At 45.2% G+C, this 25,194-nt stretch overlaps 2 protein-coding genes across 2 annotated transcripts; both read left to right on the top strand.

Annotated features, from left to right (window-relative positions):
• Positions 1–1,201: 1,201 nt before the first annotated feature.
• On the top strand, positions 1,202–2,170 carry LOC104262375 (uncharacterized). The gene has a single exon (XM_009818731.1). The coding sequence runs from the start codon at positions 1,202–1,204 to the stop codon at positions 2,168–2,170; it is 969 nt and encodes a 322-aa protein (XP_009817033.1).
• A 16,370-nt stretch (positions 2,171–18,540) lies between these two features.
• On the top strand, positions 18,541–19,080 carry LOC104263351 (beta-keratin-related protein). Its single transcript, XM_059832427.1, has 2 exons — positions 18,541–18,850; positions 18,899–19,080. Exons 1-2 carry the CDS (start codon positions 18,541–18,543, stop codon positions 19,078–19,080), a joined length of 492 nt encoding a protein of 163 aa, XP_059688410.1.
• Positions 19,081–25,194: the final 6,114 nt, after the last annotated feature.

The raw sequence follows: 25,194 nt of genomic DNA, 5'->3' as shown, positions 1-25,194 counted from the left end.
TGTTAAAACTCAGAAAACTCCCTGAAACTGGTGTTTTCCAGACTGGGGAATGAAGTGGGATGGTTTCTCCTATGACTCCCAGGGCCAAGGCAAAGCGAGACATTTCACAGTGGTTCCAGGAGGAAAGTGTGGATCTCCAGATGGTCCCTTCCCCAGGGATGTGGTCTTGGCTAGACTCCCCTCCGTGCTGCTCACACAGGGGCTGCCAGCATGAGGTTTCACTATCAGAGCTGCTACGCCAGACAGTTTGTCAGTGGGGCTTTGGGTTACCATAACAAAACCAGGACACTGTGGCTTGGTTATGACTGTAGTGAAGGACTGGAGACTACTTGAAATGGGTGTAATTCTCTCAACTCAGTGAAACTTGACCAGTTAACACTTTGCTTTGATAGCTTCTCCTTTCCCGCTATGGTTTCACCAAATACTTAGAAACAATCCTGTTGTATTTCCTCTTTTCTTGTCTTGAAGATGCCTACACCATAGTATGAAGCTGCGACTGCAAGGCTTGCAGAGGCAGCAAAGCTGATGCTATGGTAGCAAGCTGAGAGCCTGTAATTGCACGCTGCCAGCCCAGCAGACCCCTGCGTGACCGTGAGTTGGCAGGCAGGCAGGTCGTACGTGCCAAGCTCTGTGCTGCCACAACCCTATCCTTACCCTCAGCTAGCTAATTTAACCTCAGCTTGGGTTTGCCCAAGTGAACTGCAGCCACGCCTGAGTATTACAGCATGGACACACCTTTAATTTTGGCTTGCCTTTCATCTCTGGTGCTTGGGAGTTGCAGGACATAAACTTGAAAGGACGTCCCGGTGGGGACACGGTAGGTTTCCAGAAAGTAAGACAGAGGGTCGTAATGTCACTTCTCCTTGGTGAAATGCTTTGACGGACACTGAGCTGGTCTTTGAAGGGTGGCATGAAAACTCCCCAGTTTGCCTGGCTCCAATCCCTGATTGTTTCTGGGCTATTAAGAGAAGGGTGCAGGGGCACGAGCTGAGAACAGACTCTCGTCTCCTCACCTGGGTAATCACAACCTAGTCTTGAGTCACTGAGAGCCTCTGACCTTCAGGAGAGCTAGCACGTGGGCTCGCCACGTAGAGATGGCTGTGGGGAAACACCGAGTCCTACATAACAAAAAATAGCCGATGCCTATGTGAACTGTCTGTCTTTTTCCTGCTTCTTTCAGGCATAAGCACCTTGCATGACCATGCACTATTATGGGGAGCGGTATAAACACCTGTACCTGCCGGGGTCGGGCTATATCACCGAAAGCATCCAGCAGTGCACGCCCCAGTCCGATGCGTGCAGTACCACGTGCCACCCAGTAAGCGTGATCAAAAGCCCGATGCCGAGATGGCAAAGCTACACGCAACCTTTCACTTACGTGTGCCCACAGCCAAGCGTGACCCAGGCATCTCTGCTGTCTTGTCAGCCCTATGTACAGCAGTGTGTCCTGCTGTACCCCGAGCCTTGCGAGACCACTCGCCTTCTGCCCTGCAGGAAGCCCAGCCTGAAGCTGAGCACAATGCAGTGTTTCCAACCCTGTGAGACCAGCCACCCTGAGAAAAAGCGTATGGCCAAGAGCCTCCCACCATGCGCACCCAGGTGCCCAGAGCCGGGCAAACTCAAGTTCCCACCGTGTGGGATCAAGTACTCGTCCTCGTGCAAGGACGAATGCAGGTCGCAGAAGATAGCCAAATGCTCATCGCAGCGGTACGGCGCAGAGCTCCAGTCCCTGCAGGGGATGACCAGCTGCTATTCCCCACCGCTGCGGGGAGTCACTGAGTGCCCGCCGCAGCAGTGCATAACCCAGTCTTTCCTGCAGAAGTACGTGAGCGGGTTCCCCCAGCAGAAGTGCATGAAGGGCTACCCGACGCAGGAGTGCATCACCACCTACTCCTCGCAGCAGTGTGTCACCAAACGCCAGCCACAGCCGCAGGTGCCCAAGTGCCCCCCCGGGCAGGGAATAAAGGAGTGCTCCTCGCAGCAATATGCAACCAAATGCTCGTTGCCGCAGGAGAAAGCCAAGCACAAGAGCTCGTCAACACAACACCTAAGCAAGTCCAAGTGCCTCTACCCACGGGCCACCCAGCACTCGACGCAGCATCACACAGGGGGAGTGAAACGTTCAAGCCACTCCAAGAAGAGTCGCTGCACTTCAAAATGGCTGTGGTAAAGGAGATAAAGAAGTAGTTGCGAAAACAGCAAGCTATGTAGCTGAGGTCTGAGGTTATTTTTCTCCCTGTTTCCATTCCTAACTCCCAGAGAAGCTTTGGCTTTGTTTTACCCCTTATTGTATCTGTGTTAAACTCATAGAGTGCATTGCCTTTCTTTTTTTGACCACACTTCAGTTATTCCTGCAACAGAAAAGATGTTAGTGAGAAGTTAAGTACCTCTGAGCAGGAGCTCAGGCTTTGAACTTGAAACCGGTACAACTCTGTTAACAGTGTTCGCACCCGAGAGGTTTTTACTGTTACTGGATCAATTATATTCGCCAGTTGTACCAGTCATATTAAACTCAGGTTGCAGCTGGATTCCTGCTCTCTGTCTGATTTATTTTCATTTTTTAAAACTGTTTCTAATACCTACTACTGGAAAAAAACATTCCCTGTTGTTACACCACTCCTTTGTGTAAAATAATGGCAGTAATCACACTTTTAGGACTAGGTTTGCCATCTGTGGGAACAGATCTTGGTGTTGAAAAGTTACCCAGAGATGTAGTAAAAGCAGCAGCGCAGGGTGGTATTTAGAAGAAGGCTTGACTGAAGTAATGAGCCTCATTAGCAGCCCTCAGACAGGAGTTTACCGTCTATCCAGGCTTAGCTCGGTCGCACCAGCGTCGCAGGGGAACACACCCCGTTTGCACGCGGGTCAGGCACCCTGGGACCAGGGCGAGCTTCCCCCTGGTGTCCCCTGCTCTGCAATTTTGTCCCTGGACAAACCATCGCGGAGCAGATTATGAAACGGGTTGTGTGGGATCATCCCTGGCAGAGCAGGAGGGAGAGAGGACGCTGCAGAAAGTCTCTTCTGACGCCGTGACCCTGAGCTGGCCCTGTCTGCATCGGACGAGTGATCAGCATCAATAGTCTGTTGCTATAAAACTGCAACCAGAGAGAAAACTAACTTTCAATTCCAGCTGTTCCTTGACAATAACATTTTTGTAGGCAGCAGAAATAGTTATCATGCTTGGTCAACATTTTGATTTCCTAGTATATATATGTAAGGGGCAAAGTCCCAAAGCATGTGTCTTTGCACGCCTGCCCTACACCACAGCCTCTCCTGGGGAAGCAGAAGCTCTGCCACCATCTAAAGGCACAGCGGGAGAGACCCGGCAGCTCCTCCCATCACTGCTTTGCTGCCTTGCTCTGCTCAGCCAGCTCCCTGGGCAAATCCCAGTAGGAAAAACCACCTCCTACTGCCTTGACTTCCTCTGCAGTACCCCAAACAGACCAAGCAGGATTTCTATAGACTCCTTTTTCTAACAAAGTGATAGATTTGCCTGTAAAAACAGGCTGATGCTACCAGTGGTCCTCCAGGATTAGGAGGAGTCTTGCTCCCCATGGGGAGAGGGAATTAATTTTAACTTCTGTTAAATCGCTAACCCTGGGGAATTAAATGAAAAAGAGAGAAAAGGCCTGAGCAAGTAGCTCCCTCCTAACTACCGCACATGGGATCAATCCCTTCCTTATACCAGGTCTATTTAAAACCTGGCTCCTCTCTACCCTCGCTCACCCCAGGCACCAGCACGCTCAGGACAGGCGGCGAGTCCCGGAGGTCTGCAGCCATTAGAGCGAGATGGAGGTTCACAATTAAGGCAGGAGGGTGGCACAGCCCAGGCCCAGGGGAAGCTCTCCCACCTGCATTTATCCCACTTGCATGGTTTAAAAGGCTCTGCTGGTCTCAGTCACTCTTGGTCCCGAAAGGATCCAGACTGCCCTTCAGTTAGCATGGGGAAGATGGCGTTGATCAGTAGAAAAGGGCTTCCTTTTAAAAAGCTGAGCTGCTGTTTCTGTGGTTTTGCTCCTGATAAAGGGGTTACACTGACATAATGATATAAAAACCTGGTATCTCAAAGCAACCACTAAACGGTGCCTGAACTTTTACTAGCTCTCTGCACGAGGATGGTTTTTATGCTCTCTTGTTCCCTCTCTCCTCCCGCTACCCGCTCTGGCAGCAGACCCCGCTCCCCCTCGCCAAATGGATTAGGAGGTGGGATCTGCTCCTGGAGAGGTCAGGAGCGCTGCAAAAAAAGGACCTGGTGGCCCAAGGGGTGACGTGAGGCAGTGCTGCATCCTTGTGGCAGTGAAAGCCAAGTGCAGGCAGGGCTGTCTGAGCCCCAGCATAGCCAGCGGCAGGAGAACAGTGTTGATTCCCCTCCAGCTGGCATTCAGGAGGCCACATCCAGCCCTCCACATCTAGTTTTGGGTGCTCAGCACAAAAGCCATGGGCAGCCAGGAGCGAGTCCGATGGGGGCTGCAGGTCAGGGCACTGGGTGCAAGAAGAGAGAGGCTGGAAGAGCTGAGTATGTTTGCCCTGCAGAAGAAAACACTGAAGGGGCAGTTTATTACTACCTTCACCCACCAAATGAGTGTTTAGAGCAAAGACGGGCTCCACTCTGAGGTGGACAGTGACAGGGTGGGCTACAAAGCAGCTTTTTCTTTTTTGGGCTTACTTTGCACAGCCTTTCCATGCAACCGCTGTCCAAAGCTGCTCTAGTGCACGATCCCCCAGGCTGGACAAACTCCACATTGCTCATGTTATTAAGAGGCATAAGATATTTAGGGTTGTGTTTCTACTCCCATTTCCAAAGGTGTTTTTGTGCAGAAGGCATCATAACTTCTAGAAATTAAATGGCAACCTTGCTGTCTTTTCTTCCTCCAAGGAAGACTGGGAGGTGTAAATGAGTTTCCAGTTCAGGGTATTTGAATACTCCACAGGTAAAGTGGCAGAGAAACATGAAGTTCCATTTTTCCAGACATTTTTCTCATTTTTAAGGAAGAAGGGCATGATCAGAAATTGGTTCAGAAGTCACCAAGAGATCCATAAGCTACCTGAAATACGTTTTTTAACATAAATTGCCAGCAACCTCTAGCAAAAGAGCTCAACAGGGTCAGCCCCTGTCGTGAGCTATGAATTTGGGGCCTGGCTTTTTGGATAACTTTGTGTGAACTTCTCATTGTCTTTTGTAAGAGGATGGGGAAAATAATCGCAACAATTAGAGGCCTGTGAGGTTTCCACACAACAGGGAATGTCAAAACATTTCAAAAATATTCATTACTGGTTTATGCATGCAAAGTGTTTTATCGTTATAATATTAATAGTATGTTATCTGAGACAAACACCTCAGGGCTAATAGCAACTTCAGGATATGCATTTTTTGATGGAAGTGTCTTAGTCGTTCTCATAAACAGGATGTTGTTTTCGAGCCTTGACAACTCAAGGCGTTTCACATTTTCATTAAACAATGCATTTCTGTTTGCATTCAAAAGCAATCATTTCGAAATGGGTTAAAAGGTGGCTCCAACTGTGAGAGTTGAACACGTGACTCTTAACTCTGAGAAGCCACATGAATCCTTGGGAAATCAGTGAGGCTACACAAAATTCAGCAATTCCTGTACATCAGTAGCCACGTGGTTAAATTTTCCCCCCCCGTACTTAAGTCTCCCTTGATGCACTTTTAGTGCATGAGTTCTTCTCTTGCCCTCAGCAGCTGTAAATGGCAGCTAAATCCTTTCACCTTGGCAGCTACCTTTTATCTGCAGAAATTATTACCTTATCTCCTTCCAGTCTTCTCTTCCGTAAGTGGGCATCCTTCAGAGGTTACGTTCCTCAGCCCTCTGATCACGCGTGGTGATTGGAGCCAGACCCTCTGCAGCTCGTCAGAACCTAGAGTAGGAATGGGGATCCCCAGGCAGAATGACGTCCTCCAGCTGAAGCTGAGACCACAGTCAGTGAAACAAAGGACAGGAAGAAAATAACCACATCAGTTTCATTGTGAACAAAAACGGGGTACGTGCAGCCTGCAAAATTCTGTTCTCCACTCCTGCCTCCTCCAAGCCATTTACAGGGAGGAACCCCATGATGCCTCCAACTAAATGCTACGGTGGATTTAGGGGAATGAATTAAAATCCCACACCTAGCAGCAGATATAGCCAATAAGTCTGCAAGACATCAGTTACTGTCTGCAAACCACTGCTCACGTGGGCAATGTTTAAGTCAAAGCTGAACAAACTGAAGCAAGTGGCATCTCCACGTCAATACAGCCAGAAGTGTTAGAATCACATCAGGAATTAATTTAGACAGTAAAATAATACGAAGGGAAGCCCAGAGCATGTAACAGTATGTACCATAGAAAATTGAATAATGCCAGTAAACAATGTTAAAATAATTATAGTAATTATAAGTGTTACACATGCGGGAAAAATTGTTTGGAAAGTAATTAAGACCTCATGCAAAAGGTTGTCTCATCTCCCTGGAAGTTCAAGAAAGCATATAAAACTCAAAGGATTCAGGGCTCCTCTGGCCATTTCTCTTGACTTCTTCCTGGAGAGCTGGTAAGTCCCATTCACCTCAATCTAATTATATTGAGTAAAACGTTGCTTTAACATGAGCTGGGCTTTCACAGCAAACCACTCTGTGGTGCCTGAAAGTATTAATGAGATTCTTTCTTGAAAAGTCTCCTAGAAATTATTTAGTTGTATACTTGGACCATGTGCAACCTTAAAAATATATCTATGGGGACTGGTATTCTTACTAAAAAGAAAAAAGTAGTGCAATTTTATTATTATCAATTAACTGTATATAGCTACATGGTATCCAACAAAAAAAGGCATTTTAAGCTCTATTCAGGTAGAGTTGAGATAACATTATCATAGAATAGTTTGGATTGGAAGGGACCTTTAAAGGTCATCTAGTCCAAACCCCTGCAATGAGCAGGGACATCTTCAACTAGATCAGGGTGCTCAGTAACACTAGTATTATTTCATTAAAATATTGGAGAAGATCTGAGATGTTCAAATTTGTTTTCCAAAAGTTTTTATTCATAAATCAGCAAGATTTAGTTTTCAAAGGGATAAAAAGGGACTAAAATCTTCTTGCCTCCTTCCTTTCCTGCCAGAGTGATCATGTTTGCATCCAAAACACAGCTAGAACAGAGTTAATTTCACTAAGAAGTGATGTCTCCCCAGTTTTCCATTGGTCATTCATGCAGGTCTGTTCATGGCTGGAGCCTCTCTCTTTGGGTTAAGACACCTTTATCCTAGCACTATTAGAAAGAAGCAGCTCTGCAAGGACAATTGTTTTCATACTCAATGACTTCAGGGTTTTTCTGACAAGAACATCTGATGCTGAGCATTGACAGACATGAAAAGCTAGACAAGATAAGTAATGGGATCCCCCTTAACCTTTCCATCATAATCGGTGGACAGGAACAGGCATTTCACATGACTTATTTAAACACCTACCTCTGAATGAGCTTGACTGCACTCTGAAAGTGCCTGTTTTTCTCCAGGGACAAAAATGAAGTGGCTACTTTAGAGATAATCATTTACATCACTCAGTTTTTAACTTTGAGACATAAATCCCACAATGTGTTTTTGTAATTAGTTCCAGTTGAATGACCTAAAAGATGGATTCAGGCTCTAGGCAAAAAGGTAGGCACCAAAAATCTCTACGAAGTTCTTGGCTCTGCCACGAATGGTCTCTCCAAACCATCTTGAGGTACCTGGAAGCAAGATTTTCCTAGGAGCTCAGGGGCTAGCATGCAGAACGGCACCGCAGTCGGGTCCTTCCACCTCCCGCACAGCAGTCCCCAGCTTGCAGAGCTGGGATAATGTTTTTTCCTCCCAGTTCTGCCTGACATGGACTCGTTAGACTGCACAAACCTCTCAGGACACTGATACAGTGCCCAGAGCAATCTCAGCACGGGAATCCTATTATGCATAATGACTCTAACGAGGGCTGGGCATGCTCTATCATGGAGACAAATAATCCCAGGCAAGGACATTCTCCAGTACAGGGATATAAAATACCCATTCCTGTATGACCAGTGGCCTTATGGCACCAGCAGTGGCTATGCTGAAGTTGCTGGCCACAGCTCAGGACCTCCCCAGTTGTCCTTGGTGGCTGCCCAGACAGGATCTGTAACTGGGAGAGTGAAAAGAGGCGCTGCAGAGGGGCAGAGGTGGAAATGGCCTGTGGATGGCAGTGATAAAATGGGACGGAGGTTGGTTAAACCCGGAGGCCTAAGGGTGCTTTTTGGGAGCGTGGAGGCAGGGTGAGAAGGACTCAGGGTGATGGGGTGCGCGGAGCGAGAGGACAAGCCTGTACTGACCTGTGAGCTTCATTTCCTGAAATCACAGGCACGTGTTGTCTCTGCCACAGCATCTACATTACCTGCACAGCGCCTGTAACTGAAACACCTGAGCCGCACTCTTATCCCCTTGCACCTTCTTCACCATCCCCAGCCGTGGCACGCGCCTCACCCTCCCTGCAAGCAGAACAGGAGAGGAGAGCAGGAGTCCCCCCGAGGTGCAAGGGTCCGCGGGGCGAAGCGCAGGGCGCGGGTTGCAGACGCTTTGAGAAACACGCCTGTGGTCTCCGTTTTGTGCTGCAGGTTCGCCACCATTTCTCCCAGATGTCCTTCGGTGGGGAGTGGGATGCAGGACGGTGTTTCTACTCGTGCAATGTGCAGTGCCCACAGCCTCTTGCTACCAGCTGCAATGACCCATGTGTTGTATCCTGCGGCGCCTCCAGAGTCATCATATACCCCCCTCCCGTCGTTGTGACATTCCCGGGGCCGATTCTCAGCACGTGCCCACAGGAGACGGTAGTGGGAAGTTCTGCAGCCCTGGAGGGAGGTGCACCAGCCCCGCTGACATCTTTGAGAGCAGAAGTCCTGTGTTCAGAGCCACCTGCAGAGAGATTCGTCCCAAAATATGTGCCTCAGCACGCACCACGGTGCTCCTATGTGTTTTCTTCCCGCTGGATGCATCCTTGCAGCAGACCCAGCTACAGACGCTACCAACCGTCTGAGAGCGAGAGGGAAGAGCGTGCTCCAGAGAAGGAGAAGCCAGAAACTGAAAATACAGATACGGCAAATGAGGACAAAGAGACCTCAGAAGCATAACATGGTGATACCAACCCCAATGACCAAGTCCAAAGGCCTCGTAGACTCCTACTGTCTCTCTAAAGCAGACTTACCTATGTCTTCTTTAAAGTATGCTTTACCTTAAGTTCATAGATTTGCTCCTCAGGTATCTTCTCAGGCAGGTGTAATATAGAGTAATAAAATGCCCGCTATCCTCATTTGTGTTAACCTGACCTTTGAAACATACAGTATCTGATTCTTGGGAACAGTTTGTTCTTCTTCCATTGCTTTCCAGAAAAAGGAAGGCAGCAGCTGCTTCAAGAACACCACGAATGCGGCCAGTTGAGACACGACAAACCGTTTTGCTGCTAGACCTAATTAGACTGGTCTTAGCATTTAAGAGAATTAGTCACCAGGAAAATCACTTTTTCTTTTGATAAATATATATACACACACACATGTAATTTGTTTCTGGCTTTCAATTTCACTGGAGGAAAGAAGTGTGGGGCAAAAGAAACTGATTCTCTCTTTGTATTTAATTTGATTTAAGAAAAAGGAAAAAAGTATTTGATGAAATGTATCACTTGCATGTAGAAGTTAATGCAGTATACGAATGACAGAATCTGCACCTGGAACTGTGCCCTTTACGCTGTTATTTATTCTAGCAGTCTTGTTCTGTCCTTTCCCTGCGCATTAAAATTATTCTGCATTATCATGGCAGTTTTCTGGTTTTCCTTCTCTTCTACTCTTGATTTTCAGGTACCTAGCAGTGAAATTTAGATGACAAACATCAAAACCAAATCTGTCAGTCCTGCTCACCCATGAAGTGAGAAAATAATCAACTCCCTCTTGCACTCCTCAGCTCTGTTCACATGCCGTTGCACAAGACTGTTTCATTTTCACTTTCATCTCACAGCTTTCACTTGTTCCTCATCCTGTTAAGTACAGCTTGTGGTTTTGAGAGTTCACGGCTTGACGTGTCAGCTGAAAAGCAATACGTAGATGAAAAGGAATGACACCCTGAGAAGATTTCCTTATTATTTACTTCGGGTCAGGAACCACCCCCTCCCCACCCCCCCCAGCTACTCCCTGCTCCCCTCTTTGCCCACCCTCGAATTCTAAGCTTCTATTCCTCTAAAGATTTCCACACATTTTAAGTGCAAGCATTGTCCTTTTGGTCCCAAGAAGAGTATTAATGCAGTTATGATTGGGCACCTCTGCCAGTCCTTGCAAGCTAAAAACCCAGTTTAACAAGAAGTGAAATAAAATTCATAGGTAAACTCATCCCTAAAACTGAAATGTGAGAGCTGGCTAAACTCTTAATTCCCCATTGTTGGGCTGGGGAGGTTTGGGAGCAAAATATAACAATTTGCCTTCACCTGTGGAGGCAGATGCTCATGAACATGAGGGTGTGCACCTTATTCCGCAAGCAGCCCATGCAGCCACATCCAGACACAGTTGTTTACCCAGAGACTTCTTCAAAGAGAAAAGGGATTGCAGAAAACTTTACAGGAGTGTTAAAACATCATATGAAAACATGCTAAGCAGCCTGGATTCCTGCCAGTCTCCCTGCTTACCCTGCCCTGTCTCCCTGGGAAGCTGCCAGCCTCTGAGAAGACAGTTTGCCCATCCATCTGCTGCAGCCCCTGGGCTTTCACCTTCGCTGTGATCTGCTGCCTGCTCAGCCGCCTCACCTGGACATCTGCCCGGGAGACAAGCAGCCCATACAAGTTCCCTGAGCCCCGTGAATCTGCTCTTTCTAAAACGAGCCCCTCAAATATTTGGTGTATATATATATTTAAATTTTTCCCTTTACAGGATGGGAACTCCTATAAATCTGCTTGTTTATCTTGCAGACATTAGCATGTGCCCTACTTTATTGATCCAATATGAAGATGTAATTAGTATATCTTGAAGATTAGCTTGTGAACTGTGTCTCGGTGTCGCGCCCTAGATAAGCTGGGAGGCGGGGCAGAGATATAAGCGTTGTTGATTGCCTGGCTCACGCAAAAAGTGTTGTGAAAAATTTGGTAATGAGGTCATCAGCAGGGTGGAGCTCTCAGGAACATGGAGTCCAAAAGACCCAAGTCTTGACTCATCATCTACACCCCATCCAGACCAGCAGTTCGAGGAGTTTAACAATAATCTAGTTGCACAAGGGGATTCAGGAAGTGATTTTCACCTGCTGAAGATGACTTGCAAATTATTCCTTTTTTAAAAAAAGAAAAATTACATGCCTGAAAACTGTTAACTTGGTTCTTCTTGAGAATGAAGCGGCTTGCACAAGACAGTCTGCCCTCCAAGAGCCTTGCTGAGGCTTTTTAGGGAACTTTGAGCTTGATCCTTTCAGAGAAATGTGTGCATAATACCCATACTGTGCACCATAGTGCTCTGCTGTCTGAAACGCAGGCGCATCAGCTGGTCCATTCAGTGTGTATTGACACCTCAAATTTTCCAAGAACCCTCGATATTCTCTAATCATCTGCCTAAGCCATATCTCAAGACATTTTGATTAACAGCCTAGCAAGCCCCCCCCTGTATTTCTGATAATACGGCATCTTGCTGCCAATCTGGCCTTCACTCTTGGTCTTTCCTCCTTTGCCTGCCATTTAATGACCTCCCACAAACACATTTCACTCGTTTCTTTCACACTGCTTGTTTCAATGCTTTCCCCCCGTATTGCCTTGCATGGGGGAGCCCAGATGTTCCTCTACCTTCCCTTGCTGTGTCAGTCATTATGAAGGATGTCACATTGGGCGGGCTGAATCGATGGGCTGAGGCCAACTGTATGAGGTTCAACAAGGCCAAGTGCCGGGTCCTGCACTTGGGTCACAACAACCCCATGCAACGCTACAGGCTCGGGGAGGAGTGGCTGGAAAGCTGCCCAGCGGAAAAGGACCTGGGGGTGTTGGTCGACAGCCGGCTGAAGATGAGCCAGCAGTGTGCCCAGGTGGCCAAGAAGGCCAACGGCATCCTGGCCTGTATCAGAAATGGTGTGGCCAGCAGGAGTAGGGAGGGGATCGTGCCCCTGTACTCGGCGCTGGTGAGGCCGCACCTCGAATCCTGTGTTCAGTTTTGGGCCCCTCACTCCAAGAAGGACATTGAGGTGCTGGAGCGTGTCCAGAGAAGGGCGATGGAGCTGGTGAGGGGTCTGGAGCACAAGTCTGATGAGGAGCGGCTGAGGGAACTGGGGTTGTTCAGTCTGGAGAAGAGGAGGCTGAGGGGAGACCTCATTGCTCTCTACAACTACCTGAAAGGGGGTTGTGGTGAGGTGGGTGTTGGTCTCTTCTCCCAAGTGACAAGTGACAGGACAAGAGGAAATGGCCTCAAGTTGTGCCAGGGAAGGTTCAGGCTGGATATTAGGAAAAAATTCTTTACTGAGAGAGTGGTGAGACACTGGAATAAGCTGCCCAGTGGATGGAGTCACCCTCACTGGAGGTGTTCAAGGAATGTGTGGACATGGCACTGCGGGACGTGGTTTAGTGGGCATGGTGGGGTTGGTTGATGGTAGGACTTGATGATCCTACAGGCCTTTTCCAACTGTAGTGATTCTGTGATTTCGTTGTCACCATAACATCCCACATCATCTTTTCACTGCTTCTTGCAAACCTTCTTTCTCTTTACACCCATATGGCACTGACAATTATTATCTTATTATGGGATAACTGATGCCCAAAAGCCACCTAACCTGAATAAGGACACTCTATACATAAGGGTGGATCTAAGACTTAGACACACCTAATTATTATTAGTCTTATTACTTATAACCTGTTATTATAATTCCAATATCGCACACTAGCCAAATTTACGATGGGGACAGAGAGACCAAGGCATGGGACAGACACAAGAGAAGGGGCAGAATGAATCCTGCATGGGATGCCCAGAAAAGGTGCTGGTGCAGGGCCACTTTTACCCTTTAAATCCCTTTTCAAGTAGCGACATGAGTTACCGGGAGCAAGGTAGGAGTCCACTAGCCTTTGTGGCAGCTTTCTACTCAAGCTGAAGTTTTAGCCTTGTTGAGCTGAGTTGGAAGAAGCAGTGCTATACAGATATTTGCAGCAGAAGAGGACCCAGCACCGTAATTCAGATATTTCCTCTGGATAGCAGAACTCTGCTTTCCCTTTTCCTTTTGTGAGAAGAGCCTTCTCTGTCTCTAAGCTCAACTATAAATTCATTTAACAGGATTCTGTGCCACCAGATCAGCACTCTTTTAGTCTAACAGCCTTGAAGGAACTGAAAGTCAGCTGCCAGTTTTTCCTGCTGAGATTAGCAGGCTTAATTAGGTAATGAACCAGAATGAAGATTTAATTAATAGCTTTAGAATTAATAGATTATTAAATTGGATATTAGCACCACACCTCTGTGAGCCATGAAGCGATACAGGAATATGAATCCACTTTGGCAGTATCAGCACATACCATGAGCACTAACGAAGTATTAAAAATGGATTATTTGCAAGGGTGGAACTTCCAAGGCACTCCGCTCTAAGTAACCCAAAACTTGCACTCATGAGCACCCACCTTACTGAGAAACAGGTCTATACACACCTGTACTGTACTTGCATTTTGAGAAGGCCCAGCTAACCCCACACCCCTTTCTCCCTCTTTGTTATGGAACAAAAGTGCTATTCTAGGCTTTGTCTGAATACACAATTGCCGCTCCAGCGAGGGCACATCACTACATCCCTCTCTTGGTTCTTACTGAGGTCCTTCACCTCTTTGCAGTGACTCATAGAGAAGAAGGTTCAAGTCTCTTCCTCAGAGCCTCAGTCTTGTGGGGCGGGGTAAGGCAGGGCAGGGCTGGGCTGATTTATGGAGCAACCCAGCAGCCTTATCAATGCTGCTACATCAGCTTTTCCCACACCTGGAGACTTCAGATGACCCAGTAGCCCTCAGAGTCCTACAGCCCTGTTGCTAGTCAAGCAAGGTGGCTCTGGCTCGGAAAACATGCTTGGGTGACGGGTATGTTGTGTGCAGCCTGAGAGGTATACGTTGGCCAGTTTTTATACAAAGCTAAATTACACGCAGACGTGCAAGCTGTAGTTACACCTTAGGCTGCAATTTCACATACCCTCAGCTTTTATTGAGGAAAGCAGCACTCATATATTAAAGAGCATTAGTTCTGTTTTGTTTTTAAGATGAAAGGTGCCCGGTAAGATTGCAGTAGCGTAATTATTCCTGAGCTCCGAGCAAATCTCGTTTAGTGGGGGGGAAGAATTCTTCAGCTTCAGAATTATTTGTGTGTATAATTATTTAATCACCACCTTTTGTTACGCTGTAGCTAGAAAACATAACCAAACCTATCCATAAGAGAAGAAATCCATATAACAAGAGAGCTGCATTTTGCCATTAAATGCTTGAAGATGAGACTAGGTATTTGGGATGCAAATGGGAGATGAGTAGACTGAGGTCACTGACTATGAATTCCCCCTGGGATCAGGGTGAATTTTTCTGAAAGGGGATTAAGTGAGGAGTGTGGAAAAGGCAAAAAATAGAAGAAAGTCATCTTAGTGCCAATGGACGCTGGAAGACACAGTGGTGGTCTCCATGTCAGTGGGGTTTCTAAACTTCCAGTGCCCTCAAAGGACAGCTAGACAGTACTTCGGAGAGATGGCAGAACTGCTCAGCTGATGAAACGCAAGCATTTATGGAAAAGTGAATGCATGGATAGACCTCCAGCCTCCACCAAATGTGTCTGCTGACTGTAAGAGAAACTCAGACGTGTATTTTCAGACACCCAAGTGTAGCTATCTCAATCTGGAACTGAATCTAACCTCTATGTCCTCCTGTCTCCTGTGGCAACCACGTAGTTACACAACCGAGTCCAACTTTCAGGCACAATGACTTGTTTTGCTTTACTGAGTGACTGACGGGACAAGAAAGGGGGGGTTTAGGTTCTAAGAAATGGTTACTGGAGAAGATAGTTGTAAGTATAAGATAAAGCCTGAGAAACAGAAGGCAGATGTGGGTGTGTTCTTAAGAAGAAATTAAGTTCCTTTGATTTGGGGAGCTGGTGGAAGCATCAGTTTTTCTGGAAAATTACAAATTCTATCATCAGTCTAGACTCTTTTTCTTATTTTTTTCTGTTGGCTTGTGCTCTGCTCAGCCCACAGTCACGAGGTTTCCTCTATTTACAATAGCACAGTCTGAGTAAATCATCTCCAACCGCTCCAAACACAGGGGGAGGAGTAGGCTGCCAACAAAAAAAGTTGTTTGTTTTTTTTTTTTAATAGGGACGAACAAAGGGTATCAAGTAAATGTAATGCACAACTTACAATGAACAAAAAAGTACAAAACTGAGGTGCTGCTATGGTCTGAGCAATATAATAGCACTGTATATACAGATAATGAAAGAGCAGACAGTGGTGACCTAGTCCTTTAGTTCCTTATTTCATCTTCAGTCTTGCAATTAGGCAATGAAAAAGTCATATTGACCCTCCAGTTTGAGCAGTTTTGGAAATAGGTTTCTAGGTGACAGCTCTTAGACCGCACTGGAAACCTATGCCAAAATGTGGATGTCCAGGATCCAAAGCAGCCTTAAGTTTGCACTCTTGCACAATGATTCCCATATTTTAGCCTATTTATTTTGCTGCATGGTGGCGTTTGTTATTCTCGTACAAGCACTATCTGCCTGGAATCGCTATGATAAAATCTGTGGAAAAACGAAGGTTAAGGAAAATGTTTTGCTACAATCTGTGATAATAATACAGGCTATTTCCTTTCAGACAGGCAAGCTTTCAGACCAATTTAGAAAATTATAGCATGGCACAGGTGAGAGCAATAGCAATTAAACCAGCTTCCTCTTTAAGATTTAATCTTAGTATGCAAAGCAGCTGTGTAAGGATCAGAGCATAGTACTGGGATTTCTAAAACGAGAAAAACACTAAAGCTGCCGACAACAACAACAAGCTAGAAAAAACAAGATGAGGAATCTTTCAGATAATGCTTCAGAATTGCTTTATGTGAGGTGAGTTTAAATCTAAAGCTGTAAGCATGAAGTCTGGGATTCCTCAGCCAGGCCAGACTGCTGGCTTATGTAAATTTATTGCTCTGTATATGAAGCAACAAATTCTTTAGAGGAAAATACAAAATGCCTGATGTTTTTTCTTCGTACTTTCAGAAGTATTTAGCTTTTACCTGCTGAGGGAGGATCTATTTCTCTATCTTCAAAAGAATTCTTTGATTTAAGATAGCTGAGGTGATGTGAAAAGGGATGTTGGACTATTGCCAATTACTTTTTTGCATTTTGTTATTTTATATTTTTAAAAGGGTCTCGGTAGAGCATGAGGGCTGACTACAGTTTGAGCTTGAAAGACTCTTGTCTCTGCTCTTATGGCTTTCTACCTTATGTAAAACATGAATTCCCCTTACTTAGAGCTGCCAGGGAAAAGCATCAGTTACAGAAAGCAAACTGTATGGATGGTCAAGCCAGTGGGATTTTCAGCAGTGTGTGTTAAGAAGCTGTGTTTTGAACAAGTTCTCTATACATTGGAAAAACCTCAGAAACAATGAGGTCTTCATTAACTTCTATAAAATATTTGGTTTGGTAACTCCTTTAATTGCTTCAGCTGTCAATTGTTGTAATTATTAGTTACGTCTCATTCCCACATATTATTCTGTGCAGCTTGCTGTCATATCTCTATTGGCTGCATACATTCCTCTGGTCATTATATTGATTTTGTGGTCATGAAATGTAAATAAAATAATCTGTATTTTTTTTAGCTTCAGTTTTAATAATTTGCCACAAGAACATAGCTAAGAGGGTTTTTTTATGTAAATGTGATTATGTGAATGACAGTATTGGCATTTGTCAGGCCTTGTGAACTTATTCTAGCTGAGGTTATGGACCTGTACTTCAGGTGATGTTTCCTCTGGATCCTCTAGTCCCACAGGTAATGTATATTGTCCTCTCCTCATACTGTCCTCCAACAAGCATAATCAGAAAGAAAAATTCAATTTCCTCATTGTTATTAGTATTTTTTGGTGTTTATTCTGAAGGCACCTTGGAAGGGGGTGATTCCTTGAGATGAGGAACTGGTGATAAATTGTAAAAACTTGGACAGATGCATCTCCTTAGTGGAATTTCTAATTGGATTATGGTGCCTCATCCTCGTGCTCACAGGAGAGTCTGTGAACTGCTTTGGTATCTCTTACTTTCTACTTACTTGGGATGTGGTGTAGTCATTTAAGAGAACATCTGTCCGAAGGACAGTCCCAGGCTGTAAACTCTAGTCCCAAAGCCCCTGGAGTGAGTACACAATGGCCATGGACACTAATGGCTATTTAATGTAAGAAGATTTCCTACCTTTAAAGAGGAAAAAATCCAGAAGGCCACTGGTTCTTGTTACCTGAGACGACAAATGTTAAACTGGAATCCTGTGCTTACTAGCAGTATGTAGTTTATTCACCTCTGAGCTACCTTCACAAGTATTAGCAAGTATTTAAGAGAAAACCAACCTCAATTTATTGTGAGATTTTCAGCGAAAAGACAAGATGGGTGAAGTGCGCGCATCGTTCTGTGTGGGATTGGAAATGATCTAATAATTATAAGCTGTTATCAAAACAGTTGCAACAATGGAAGGCATCACCAGGGGAAAACATTCTGTTTCACAAGATGTAGAGAATGATTGCGTAAAGGTATCTCCCAATTCCTATTCTCTATGATAGCATATAAAAGTGCTCGTAACTCAGGTCTCTGTAGCTGCCTCTTGCTGACTTGCTCTTCTTGGTGACTGGGTAAGTCGGATTTAACTGAATCAGTTCATAATTATAGATGTGGATTTATAGGTAGCATTAATACGAGGTTATACATCCTACCCTATTTTAGGGTAGGACCTTATTCTCTAAAACCACTTTACTTGGAAACTGTAACTTGCAAATAGAGTTGATTTGGGCATTGCCACGTGGTGGGGTGAGGGTAAAGGTGAATGGGTTTCAAAAATGCGGATGGTAGCAGTTCCTAGGAATTGAACATCTATCTATGGAGACAGGACACTCCAAAAATGTTATTGGGATAGGACTGACTCCCAGACAAAAAGCACAGCAAAGGCAATGATGTGTGAAAAGGACAGAGAGAGACATTCTTCCCAGAACTCATTTTGGGAACAGGCTACGGGGCAATGGAGCGCTAGAGAGGAGTGGGAGTAGGCTTGCAAGCCTCTACACAGCAATTCATCTTGCTTGATTGGTGAGACCTGTAATGCACAAGTCTACTTTAGAGTAGAATGGATTGTGCCTTAGAAATGGTGATTATTTTTTATTGGTTTTTTTAGTCACTAATTCTTAGGTTTAGTGTAGGTGACTTGGACATATGTATCTGCATCTGTTCAGATGAATACCATTCAACACACCTACACAAGCCACGTTAGTATAACACAGTTTGTTCTTTGACTCCTCCGGTTGTAACTTCACCAGACTAGTGCACTCTCTGCCTTTCAGGTTGACTTGCCTTCTGGAAAGATGTCTTCCTATGGACAGATGCTTAGCTCCCGCTGTGCTGCACCATGTGAAATGACGTGCCCGCAACCATATATCAACTGTTGGAATGAACCATGTATCAGCTCATGCGGAGACTCAAGAGCAATCGTGTACGCACCACCCGTTGTCGTGACTTTCCCGGGACCCATTATCAGCTCGTGCCCTCAGGAAAGTATTGTGGGAACTGCCATGCCTGAAATTGAGGGTCAGATGGGCTCCGGAGGTGGAGGAATGGGCTCCGGTGGTTCTGGCGGAGGAATGGGCTCCGGAGGCGGAGGAATGGGCTCCGGCGGTTCCTGTGGAGGAGGCAGCTCCTATGGGATGGGGTCCCATGGCTCAGGTGGTTCTTATGGTGGCATGGGAGGGGGCTCATGTGGTGGGGAGGGCTCATGTGGTGGTGGAATCTCCCGTTTGGGAAGTTTTTACCGAAACTCATTTTTTTCAGGGTTTGGCAGAAATTATTTCCCTTTGTATTCCAGAGGGTACTATAGGTATCGCTATGGAAATTATGGGCCATTTTAAATCTTTAAGAAAGAGTCATGACTGAAGTAATGATAAGATACAAACTAGTAGTTGACATATAGACCTGGAAATCAGACATGCCAAGCAGCCTCTGCTCCAGCCATGTCAGTCGGAGCTGGCATTGCTTGGAATCTCTTTGTGCTATGTTTTATCTAAGGCTTACGATCCCAGTGTTGCCTCACTTTGTCATTTGCTCATGTTATGTTTTGTTCTTTCTGAACCTGAAGAGAGTAAAACAAGTAATGGGACTCGACTGTGAAAGTGTCCAGCTGAAAGAAGAATGTCTTGTGAGCCCTATGCTCCTCTGAATGACTGATTGATTGTAGTCCTTGTTGAAATGGAAATTACATTCTTTGTCTCTGCATTGCCTCATTCTGCAAGAATGTATTCCACGTCTTGTTTGTATTAAAGCCCTGTTGCATCATAGCACCGTCTTCTGGCTTTCATTTCACTGCAGTTTGTTAGTGACAAACCAGTTTAAAAGAAGTTAGCTTTGTGGATCAATTCTTATGCATTAATCAAGGACTATAATCAGAGAAGAATTAATTCCTCTGTATGGCCAATATAATTTTTCAGAAATACTTCATGAGAGTATTTTTTTCCCCCTTTCTGATATATACTGTGGCATACATACTAATTAGAACAGAATCATAGGATAAGTTAGGTTGGAACGACCTCTGGAGATGGTCTGGTACAGTTCCCGCTCAAAACCAAGGTAACTTTGAAGCTGCATCATTACCAGTCGTTCCTTGAATATCCCCGAGGAAATTGTTTTAACCCTCAGCAGAGGTTAAAATGACTGCACGTGTCCTGACTCAATCAGAAGACAAAGTTTTGCTCTGATTTATGTAGTCTTGATGGTAAAATAGTTTATCTGATTACAGACTGCAAAGGGAAATGGGTTAGCCTAGATCTGAGTATTGTAGGCAGGCAGGGCCAAAAGAAATGGGAAGAAGTTATCTGTATGCCATTGAGAATCAGGCTACAAGTGTCGCACCCTGCGATATGCCTTGAAGTAAGCTGAGAAATTCACCCCAGCAACTGTATCTGGGTTTTTCTCTAGGAGCCATTTTGACTGTGCTGCTCTTCACAACAAGAGAGAGCTCGTGAGTAGGCTGAGCAAGTGCTGCTGTGCCAAGTATAACATTCATTTCCTTCCTTTAATTGTCTTAATCCTTGTGGTTTGTTAACTTAATTGAAGCTTTTAGGCAGTAAATGATCTGAGCTTGTTAAGCATCACCATGGGATCCCTCAGGCAACAGCTACATGGCTGCCCTTGTGCTCCCTCAGAATTAAGGATCACAAAGTGCCTCACGCACAATCGTTGCCAGAACTGCCTGAGAAACAGATTCTTCCACCACAATTTTGCATTCAGTTTAAATTTTTTTTTTCACTGACAACTTTTACATAGATCTCTAAGAAAATATGTCTGCAAGCCTTTTGCTGAAACAGGAATTTCAATTGGAAAATCTTAAGAGAAATATTCAAACGGCTCTACTCATATTGTGGGCTTATGCATGTAAAGTGCTGCACCATAACATTAACAGAATATTGCTTGAATTATATCACCCAGCAGTAATGGCATTACTTTACGAGAAGCCTGTCAAGCAATGTAGTGATGTTCTGCTAGTCGAATCAAAATCCACAGACTTAAGTAATAATATATATTTTGGATTGCTTTTATTTGGGTACAAATCCTTTCTCCTAGTGCAGAATTGGTATTCTCAGCTGCTTGAAGACACGTGCAGAAATGTGTGTGTACACACTGGGGTCCCAAAGTACCGAAGGAGTTACTTAGCTATTTTGACTCCAGTTTTAGTCTCAGCTCAGGAACGTCTGACTTTGCTCTAGTGCACTGCAGATAAGACTGTGGCAGCTATGCCCCAGTAATTTTCACTCTCATTACTCAGTGTTTCATTCCTCAGCCTATTGAGTAAGAACTGTGTAGGGGTGTAACTCTCCTTTGTAAATTGTGAGGCATCACCTTCACTGAAGTCACATGTATGGGAGTTTATATAGACATTCCTGGCTCAGCCTCAACATCACTGACTGATCCTTTTAGTACTGTGCAAGTGTGACTGCATGAAGTAGAGTATAGGTACGATTACCACTCATCTGTGCAAACCATGTGAGCCAAAACGTCCTCAAATTGAAATGAGTACTCAGGAGTGACTCCTTCCAGGCTCAGCCACTAAAATGTGTAGAAATACTTCCCCACACAGAAGGAACAGTGAGATTGGTGCTTTTATGAAGCCACTCATCAGGGTATTGAATTTGACTTCCCTTTACATACATGGAGCATCCCCTTCTGTTTTGTCTCCCACTGAGTTCAATTTCACTAAAACTAGTTTGTAAAGCGGAATGGAAGAAGAGGAAAACCAGAAAGCTAGTAATATGATTCAACAAGACTTTTAATATGACATGAAATAAGTGCTACAGAATAGAATGGTGCAGTTCATTAATGGTTGTTCCGTAGTCCAAAGGCAGCCAGACCATCCATGTCGATGATAAAAGGCACTGCACATAACAAGGTGAAGCTGAAATCTTTGCAGCAAAGTCCCACTTGCAAATTCTGAAGCATTTCCACTCCGCCAGAAAGGACATAGTACAAGACTAATAAGAATTTAAGGAGAGAAGCTATCATATGAAACTGCTATTGGTAGAAGATGAGGCATAACATGGAAGAAAGAGGTGTGGGCCCAGTTTTCAGAGGTACTGAGCAAGGGTGGCTCCCATTGATGCAATGGGCTTTCGCCATCTCTGAAAGCCAGCCCCAGCTGCGGCTCTGGATCTTGCGTTTTCGTCTCCTAAGTTGTTGTGCGGGTATTTGGGCTGCCTTAGAATGAGCCACAGTTTCCAAGGCGGGAGCCACGGCTGCTGCTGTAGGACCTCCTGCTGTAACAGCCCCCCATCCCCGAGGAGCCTCCATACCCAAAGGAACCCCCAGATCCAAAGGAACCCCCCATCCCTGACATGCCCCCATACCCAAAGGAGCCTCCAGATCCAAAGGAACCCCCCATCCCTGACATGCCCCCAGGACCAAAGGAGCCCCCGGATCCAAAGGAACCCCCCATCCCTGAGGAGCCTCCAGATCCAAAGGAGCCCCCTGCCCCTGACATGCCCCCAGAACCAAAAGAAACCCCCATCCCATAGGATTCATCAGAGCCATATGGGGTCAAAGCACCATAGGGCTGGGGAAACGATGTTCCCACAATGCTCTCCTGAGAGCAGCTGCTGAGAGTCGGGCCCGGGAAGGTGAGGACGACCGGCGGGGCATACACCACAGCTCTGGACTCCCCACACGATGCAACACAGGGCTCAAGGTTTCTGCTGTAGGCATATGGCGGTGAGCACATCACCTCACAGGCGGGCAAGCACTCAGAGCTAGTGTTGTTCACCATCATTCTTGGGGAGTGGAGGTGAAGCTGGGAAAGACAACATGGAGTCACTAAACCATCACAGTCAGGTGTCAGCTGGTTCCCAGTATGAGCCAGGTGCACCTTGTCCTTATCCTCCAGCTGCTCATCAATGCCCAGTTCAACCCTCTGTCACAGTCTCTGTTTTCCTTGGTATTTCCTTCCTGACTGACCCCTTTTAAGGCTTCTCAGTTCTTCTTCTTCCTTTGTGTACCATCCACATCTCTTCTGAATCTCTCAAAAATCTCTTTTCCCTGTAACTAAACTACCTGATCCTTATACAATTACTTTTTCAGATAAGTCCCATTCATTCTCTTTTCAAAGTAGACGTATGGGAAGATTTGCCTGTAACTTCAGAAAGTCTCCAGAGGAAGATAACAGAATCTTCCTTTTTCTGCTTTTCCCTTTCCCCCAGGTTTTCTAAGAATTCTTGCTAAATCTACACTTCTCTTTACCTCAGCTTTTCTAAAATTGCTAGCATTTTGCAAGATAAAAAAGAAGTAAGTTTTCAGTATTCTGTAGCTACAAAGAAGTGCGATGAAGTTAGACTTACCCTGTTGTCTTGGAGGAATAAGTCAGTGGAGCTGGAAGAATAGAAAATTTCTTAGTTCTCTACACTTTTATACACTTTCTTAGACAATAGGTAGGATATGAGGTCATCCATTATTCACTGAATTCTTGTCACTTACCAAGAAAAAGATAGTCTTCTAAGCCTTGTAATTGTTTTAATTTCAATTCATAATTAGTGATCCATTTACAGCCCTACTTTGAGTGACATGCATCCAACACCCAGCAGTTTCCTTTTGTCTCGGACTTAATGGAAAAAATCCTTTTGGCATCATTCTGGTTCCAACTGAAACAGGAGTTGATCTCTGTTTGCTTGTCTTTAATGGCCTTAAGGAAGGTGGCTTACTGATGTGTCATTCCCACAATTTATTTGTAAGCCTTAGATTTACATATAATACCTCCCAAATGGAATCGTCCAACCCCACCTTGGATGGGGGTCAGCATTCTTTGCAACCCCGCCTGTATCTATTGACTGAATAGATGATACAGCACCATGACAGACTCAGGCCTCACAAAATATTCTTGAGCACTGGCCAGGACAAGGCCCTGCAAGAAGTCTTTCAAAACACAGATAAATGGACTTGAAGTGACACATGATATCTCCTTTAAGCTCTGAGCCCTCTGAGTAATTTTACCCAAGTATGTATGAAAAGGAGGCTGAGGGGAGACCTCATCACTCTCTACAACTACCTGAAAGGGGGTTGTGGTGAGGTGGGTGCTGATCTCTTCTCCCAAGTGACAAGTGATAGAACGAGAGGAAACGGCCTCAAGTTGTGCCAGGGGAGGTTCGTGCTGGATATTAGGAAAAATTTCTTTACTGAGAGAGTGGTGAAGCACTGGAAGAGGCTGCCCAGGGAGGTGGTGGAGTCACTATCACTGGAGGTGTTCAAGGAACATGTGGATGTAGCATTGTGGGCCATGGTTTAGTGGGCATGGTGGGGTTGGGTTGATGGTTGGACTTGATGATCTTACAGGTCTTTTCCAGCCTTAGTGATTCTGTGATTCTGTGATTGAAAATTCACTTTGGGATGCTATGCTTAGAGCCTTGTGATGAGGAGGCCAGTGGGGCCACTGCAAGGACGTAGCCAAAGATCACCAGGTCTTTTTGCTCCAAGGTGGATCTCAAACTTAGAAGTGAGGTTGAACTTCAAAATTATCTCATGTGGCTCAGCAGTGAGGTCAGGCCATTCTTGAAAGCAGACTTGCAGGGTTGATCTCCCTGGGGGCCCCTTCTTGGTAAATTGTTAGCAAAAAATAGTCAGGAGGGGTCAGTCAGTTTCCATTGTAAATCCAGTGTAGTCAGCAGAATGATATTGCATAGGAATTTGTACAATTTCAACACAACAGAAAGTCCAAATTTATTATATGAGAGTTGTATTGTGTAGGCCTGTGGATGATTTACTAATTAGAAACTATGAAAATAATTACAGGTATTAGAGGAGTCACCCAGAAAAGAAACCCCATAGTTTGGTAAGTGCTAGAGATTTTATGAGATGCTTCACATCCCTAGAGTTGCCAGCAAAAGGTATAAAAGCAGGAACATCTCAGGAGTCTCCTAAAAACTTCGCCTGACTTACCTGTCTTGGTGCTCTAGGTGAGTTTGATTTAAGCTAATGATTTTATATCTGTCCTGTCTCTGTAGTGACATTGTAAATGAGGACTCTTTTCTGTGTCTGTATCTTTTGATTTTAGCAATGAGATAAGATGTCGCAGTGAAATCTTACTTTTCATAGGAGACTCACTGCAGTAACTTGTAGATGGTGGTAAGAATCAATTTTATGTTTAAAGATAGAATTTTAAGAGTTACTTTATTTTTTCTTACATCTTTCAAAATTTGAGATGCACTACCAAATAAACAAAGTCCTAGGCATCCTCCACAGGGGCAAGAAGAGAGGAAGAAAAAGGGATGACAGGACAGGAGGACTTGAGGGAGGAATAGGAAGCACGAAGAAGGATCTAATCTGCCTGCCTAAATCCATTGCTGTCACATGTGTGATGGGACCCCATCGGCATCTGACTGTGATGGTTTCCTGACTACACGTTGTCTTTCACAGCTTCACCTCAAACCTTGAGAACAATGTACCACAACATCAGCTCCCGGTGCTTGCCTGCTTGTGAGGTGACCTGCTCA

The sequence above is a fragment of the Gavia stellata genome, chromosome 33, assembly GCF_030936135.1.
Source record: "Gavia stellata isolate bGavSte3 chromosome 33, bGavSte3.hap2, whole genome shotgun sequence".
Taxonomy (NCBI): Eukaryota; Metazoa; Chordata; class Aves; order Gaviiformes; family Gaviidae; genus Gavia; species Gavia stellata.
Note: the sequence above shows the minus strand (reverse complement) of the source record. Positions and strands in the feature narration are given on the sequence as shown.

Excerpts from the sequence above, each read along its gene's own strand:
- LOC104262375 (XM_009818731.1), top strand. The coding sequence starts at position 1,202 with ATGCACTATTATGGGGAGCGGTATAAACACCTGTACCTGCCGGGGTCG.
- LOC104263351 (XM_059832427.1), top strand. The coding sequence starts at position 18,541 with ATGTCTTCCTATGGACAGATGCTTAGCTCCCGCTGTGCTGCACCATGT. Across the intron at positions 18,851-18,898 it reads CGGAGGAATGGGCTCCGGCG|GTGGTTCTTATGGTGGCATG; the intron begins GTTCCTGTGGAG and ends CCCATGGCTCAG.